Source organism: Daucus carota, chromosome 6 (assembly GCF_001625215.2).
Source record: "Daucus carota subsp. sativus chromosome 6, DH1 v3.0, whole genome shotgun sequence".
Lineage (NCBI taxonomy): Eukaryota > Viridiplantae > Streptophyta > Magnoliopsida > Apiales > Apiaceae > Daucus > Daucus carota.
In genome coordinates this window covers 14,429,459-14,436,127 of record NC_030386.2, presented here as the reverse complement: position 1 = coordinate 14,436,127, position 6,669 = coordinate 14,429,459, and the positions used below count along the sequence as shown (strand labels likewise).

At 35.6% G+C, this 6,669-nt stretch overlaps 1 protein-coding gene across 1 annotated transcript; it reads right to left on the bottom strand.

The window, feature by feature from the left end:
• Positions 1-3,661: 3,661 nt before the first annotated feature.
• LOC108225454 ((R)-mandelonitrile lyase-like) lies at positions 3,662-6,040 on the bottom strand. Its single transcript, XM_017400310.2, has 3 exons — positions 5,793-6,040; positions 3,982-5,488; positions 3,662-3,885 (listed from the first exon to the last, which is right to left on the bottom strand). Exons 1-3 carry the CDS (start codon positions 5,872-5,874, stop codon positions 3,846-3,848), a joined length of 1,629 nt encoding a protein of 542 aa, XP_017255799.1. The 5' UTR covers positions 5,875-6,040; the 3' UTR covers positions 3,662-3,845.
• Between the last annotated feature and the right edge of the window lie 629 nt (positions 6,041-6,669).

The window sequence follows — 6,669 nt, the reverse complement described above, 5'->3', positions numbered from 1 at the left end:
GATGAGGAAACAGAATCAGATGAGGATCTAGCTCTTTTGAGAATTTCGACAAATATGATCAATATTAGAAAATTAATTAAAATTATAGAAAAGAATAATATCCACTTAATATTTAAATAATTACTTATATATTTTATTTTAAATATATATTATTTATTTATATCTAAGAGTCTGTATCACATGAGCTAGTTATTTTCAGATATTTCAATGAAATGGGAACAAAAAATTATAAAAATACTTAAATAATTGAAAGCGATAGTTATAAGTATACGGATTGGAAAAAATTTATAGATTAGAAAAAGGTACAAAATATTTAATCATTGAAAATAACTGGTGGAGGATGAAATAGACGAGCAAATAACAAAATCCACAAAAATAGAAATTACTGAAGGAGAAGCAGGAGCAGGGGCCCACTCTCACATTCAAGGCACAACAACCAACATCGAACTCTACTAAAAAATGTAGTTGTACCTTTGTGCCAATAGTAGATACGTTTTCGACCACACAAATGTTGTTTATTTTTCTTCTCCGGAGTTCTATACTTTTGAAAAATAAACATCTTCTAGATCGATTGTTCCGATCTCTCAGCATCAAACTATGACGGCCCCGCCTATGTCGACAACTTCTGTCATCGATATTCATGTTTAAAATCGGCTCCCATGTGATTATAGATTTAACTTTTACAAATATCTTATTCAAATCTAATCCCACCGAATCTCATTTATATATTTAAGCAATTAGAATCGCTTTAATCCCAATAAAAAAGAGAAGCCTAGATTCAGTTCAAATAAAAAAATCCCGACCGAATCTGATCAATTGACCAACAAACTTTTAGGTGACATTTCCAAACATGTTCAATTGGGCCTTGAATTGTGTTAGCACTAGCAGTACCACTAAAAGCCCACTATTCTGATTTCTGACGATAAAAAGAATAACGTCTCATAATAATTTTAGTATCCTCAGTTGAGAGATGTTCATCTTTGTCGCTTCGATCTAAATTCTCACCCAACACTCACAAGATTCTATGGCCCTATAAAACAAGGTAAATTTGACAGACACAAGATTATTACAGGGAACTATAGCTTTCAGATCCACTAGTCTAGTTAGATTTACACATGGTGAGAAAAAACCTGTATAGAACATAAGACTTATTTTAACAAAATAACTAGGATATCCCGGAATCCAGACATATAGGTTACAGATTGCATGTCCTCATCCCAGACCTTCAAATCAGTTATTTCAGAGATCATGCAACATGAAAGATAGAACTTCAAGCGTCACCAGTATGCCGTCAGTTGTCACCGGTTCAATTCTGTTATGAAACAATATGAGGAGCAGCAACATGTGTAGTAGATTTAGTATCAGGAAATCAAACAATTGCTATAATCCTATATCCATCAGTTGATCAATATGATAGTGCATAAACATAATTCCTATGCCCGCACTTCCAGACATATCGTTACGGTAATACCCACTATTTCTTAACAACATCTCCTACTAACTGATAAATTCTTTACATGTTCTGATGTTCACTACAGATATGTACAAATAATATATTAATATTCTGAATGTGATAGTTTTTCCCTAAAACACCTAAGATGACCTAAAAGTGATCAGTGATCATTGCCTCTTCAAGACAAGTTACTTAACTAGATGTAACAGTAACATCTTGTTCATAAGACAATCCATGCAACCGAAAGAAACATGGTAAAACTTAAATCCATTATTCAATATAGAATAGCATCACTCTAATAACTCTGTATATCAAAGTTTTGTGCTAACCAGATTATCCACTGGAGACAGCAGATAAATCTGTTCCTAGATAATTTTAGTAAATCAAAGACATCAGACTAGAATTAAAGTCATCTATACATCCGTAACACCTTCCTTTTAAAAATGTCCTTGGTCATTTCTATTAATAAATTCAGAATCTCAGACATCGAGTGAAGAACTCATACACCCAATACTCACAAGCTTCTCTGGCCTTCTGAGTTGAGACATTTCAGTATCTTCTACTCTTGTTTAGTAGAAGCTCCAGATAGTTAACAAAGTTATACAAAGCAAAGAGATGAACAGAGACTCCAAATCGAAGAATAAAGGTATTGCCAGCATACAAGTTCACTTATATAAACAAAAAAAATGGATTTCTATATATGATTTAATAAAAGACTTGGGTAGCGCCCATATAACAACTAAGGTGCATTTGACAGCCACAAGATTATAACAGAGAAGTGTAGACTTTAGATCTACTGGCCTAGACAAATTTACTTATACAAATGAGAAACCCATATAGAAACAAGGACTTGTTATAACAATAACTAGGATGTGATCCTGTGTCCAACTGCACTCTTGGAAATCCAGATATCTAGGTTTGATGGCATGTCCTCTCAGACTTCAACTTGATCATTTTAGAGATCATACAACATGGTAGACAAATGCATCAAGCGCCACAAGTATCTTACAGTCTCAATTTCATTATGAACAATAACAGGTGCAGGAACATATGTGAAGAATTTATTATGAGGAATAACAGTCGCTATTATTCTATGTCCATCAAAGTTAACTGATCAATGAGATGGCGTGACAGGTAAATTTTATGTTCAAACTTTGGGCATATTAAGAAAATCTATCTAAAACTTTGTCATAGCTAACTGAAATAGAAATAATTTATCCAGATTTCATAATTTGGCGTAGCATGAGGAGCAGTTAATGACTTAAAAGACAGGATCGTAGCCTCTAAAACCACTTACTCAAACATTTTAGAAAATTTGTTCTTACAGCAATTAATACAATTATCTATGCAGCTACAGCCTAGAAGCAAAAAATAAGGAAAAAGTGTAAACATATCAATTACGATATAAATACTATCTATCTTACAAAAATTCCTTTCAGTGTCACGTGTCTAGCATATAATTTATACAGAAATAAGTTATATGTATAAATTATATGTGTAGCAGGATCAAGTTATTCTAAGACATACATATCTTACTAGAAGAAAATCTATCCTAATGTTAAGTTAAAAATGTTCCTGAAGTTCAGAGCCCTAATTCTCAACCCAAATCAACCAAATTGTGCACCTTTTTAAGAATCTGTCTTTACTCCTCTATCCAGATATCATTTACGCTTCTCTTGTCTATCACCTAGATTTGAAATATCTATACTAGCAAATCCAAGGAAGTAACTAGATAGCAAAGACACATATGAACTAGTTTAAATGAACAAATTATGTGGAAAGCGTACAATGGTATAAAACTTTTCTGGCTGCTTAGATATGCTTGTTGCATACTACGTTCGAGATGTATGAAACTGTTGCTGCTTAAGAAGACTTCTGTTTGAACATCAATATATCTAAAAAGAATTCTCACAATTAGCGAGAAACTTTTGACAAAGTATTCATTTATAAAATTATCATGATTTTACAGCCTTATCTACCTCAGGCTTAAAAATCGTAGATGCCTAACAAATAAAATCTTCACAACTGAGTAGAAGATCCTTGTTTGAAATGCCTCTGACATATGAAGTATTCATTATGAACTAGTGGGCGTTTTTCTTGTTAAACCATCAAATATAACAAAACATTTATACAAACAAGAAAAGATTATACGGCAGTTTATACTTTATACAACACTGGTTTTAAATTTGTGAACAACAAAACTTTCCATTACACATCATTAGCTCGATATGAACAATTTCAAGAGATATACACTCAAGTAGCATACCAGTAGTTTAAGAGACAGAAATGCATATAAGGACGATATCAAACAGGTATACTAGTAGCAAGCTTATAGATTTTGCAGCACATCAGTTACATGGTTTCGATACAGAACAGGGGAAGCCTTCCAACCTTACTTCATCCTCTCCCTCAAGATCTTCAAACCTACATATCTGCCAGAAGCAAATCAAAATGTTAAAATCTCCATGTACTAATATTCTAATATACTACACTACTCAGAAATTATTTCTTACAATGTGGAAGCTTACCTTCCCATCATTAAAACAGTTGCTTGAGGGTTAGTTCCCGGTGATATCGGGAAGACAGAGCCATCAACAACTCGGAGTGCATCAACTCCAATCACTCTAAAGTGGTGATCAACCACCTTGCCAGAGACACATCCACCATGGTAATGCCAAATTGTACTCACAGTACGACGACAAAACTGTCCCAGTTCTACATCGTTTGACAGATCATGAGGTAACGCTGGGCCAACAAATCTGAAATTATGGCCACCATACCACTCTTGGAATCTAAAATCTGCCATTGAACGACTCCTAAGAACAGCACCTATCTTGCGTGTGCCATTAATACACCTCTCCACATCTTCTGGATTACTAAAGTAATTAAACCTCACGATGGGGTTTGTTCTCACATCTGTGGATGCCAAGCGAAGGGAACCAATAGAGAGTGGACCTGCAATCTTCTCCATAAGTGTGGCCACTGTGAGATGGAGAGGAGGAGCTGGAGTCCGTATAAAGATGGATCGGGCAGGGGAATAGAATGGAATGACATTAGAGGCAGCTTCAAGATAAGCCCCAGAGTTCGTAATTCCAACAACCTGAATCAGAGAGTGCTCTAAAGGCATGGGAGGGACAATCGAAATCCCATTTCTTGGATTATCATACAAGTACTGCCCAACATATGGAGAATGATGGACCACCGGAATTCCCCATGAAGAGAGATAAGGACGTGATCCAATGCCACTAAGAAGAAGGAGCTGAGGGGTACCAAGAGCGCCAGCAGAGAGCAAAACCTCTCCCTTATCACGAACCATGGCATGATGGTAACGTCCTATCCTATCACGGTAAACAACACCAATAGCAGACTGTTTAGAGAAAGAAGAAGAAGCTACCAATATCCTCTCAACACTGGCATGAACAGCAACTTTAAGATTTAAAGGCTTAGCATACTGAAGTAGATCAGCTGCACTATGACGATTGCCCATTCTATCAAATGTTGTTCCTCCAATCTTGGTCCCAACAGAGTGATTCAATGTGAATCCAACATAGGGATCAACACCAGCCTCAATCAGTCCATCTCTCACAGCAGATTGCCAACTCTGGAGCTCTGGTTGGAACACAATCGCCTTCTCAACCCATTCATATGAATGGTTCACCACTTTAAGATCCCAATTAAGTCCAGAATTCTTGTAAAAGTCAGGATCTGCTCGGCTATAGAATCCAGCATTGATAGCACTGCTTCCTCCAAGAACTCGACCACGAGCATTAGGAACACCTTCTTCAGACGTAAAACCCTGAGCAGGTGACTCAAAATAATCCGTCTCCGTTAAGGTTGCCAGAAATCCCTCCTGGCTCATCAAATTAGGGTTTCCGTATGGAATTCCACCCCTTTCAAGCAACAACACACGAAAGTTCTGTGACAATGTCGCTGCCAATGGACAACCAGCTGTTCCACCACCGACTACAATGTAGTCATAGTAGTCTTCCGAAGGCAAGTCTGTCGCATTAAAAGCGAAGCCTAAATAGGCAGGGCCTGTAATCGAAAGAGTTATCGAACAGAATCACAATTCCGCAAACACACAGACAGATACATGTTTATGTGTGTGTAATTGAAGGAGAAATCGACAAAATCAGTTTCGAACAAGCACATACATAAATGCATCACACATATACATACACATACACATCTATATATACATATTCGAGTGATTGCCGACTTGAAATCTACATAGTTGACGAACATTCACTTTTGCAAACACACACAAGTCAAATACACAGACAAATACATGTATTTATATGAATAAATGAGAACGATTGAAGAGTTCGAACAAACTCACTTTGTTGTTGAACCTGTGGTGTTGCGAGAGCAAGCAGAGTGAAGAAGATTGCTAGGAAGAGGAGAGAAAGCTTTGTATCCATGGCTGCGCAACTGATACTCGGAGTAATTTAACTTCTACTGATCGCGATCGCGATCGCAATGACGATGATGGTGATTGTTTTTGAGAGAGAGAGAGAGAGAGAGTAGAGAGAGTGGCGGTGTATTTTTGGTGGGAAATTCAGTTAGATCTCCAGCATGCCGAGGCTCGGTTTGGATAGCTCCCCTCTTATTATTATTAAAATCTATCATGAAATATTCATATTTATAATTATAATTGATAATTGATATTAATCTACTGATATTCTTTCTTTATACTTTCTGGGAGAAATGAAAGCAAAGTAAACATAGGTTAGTTTATACTTTTGTAAAAACTAGTTGAGAAACCGCGCGTTGCGGCGGTCTATAAAAATTATATTAATGATTCAATATTAATATTTGTAGAATAAAATAATTTTGTGGCTGTCTATAAAACTATATTAATGTTTCAAAATTAATATTTGTAGGATAAAATAAATTTTATATTATAAAAATTTTGATGTAATACCAATACTTATATATAAAATTGCAAAATTGGACTATGATTCATGATGAAAAAATGAAAATAAATTTATGCACGTAATTAACAATTTAAAGCACGATGAATCTTAATTTTATTTGTGTTTTTTTTTAAAGTAATCATGTTCTTGCATTGTCAGCTTCCGCCAATTTTTTTGGATTGATTGTGCATAAAAACATGTAACTTAAATCCGTGAGGTTGCAGTATTGAGAGAGAGGAGGTTGTGTTTAGATGATCCAAAACCTTACGATCCATAGGGGTATTCATAGGTGCAGAGAGA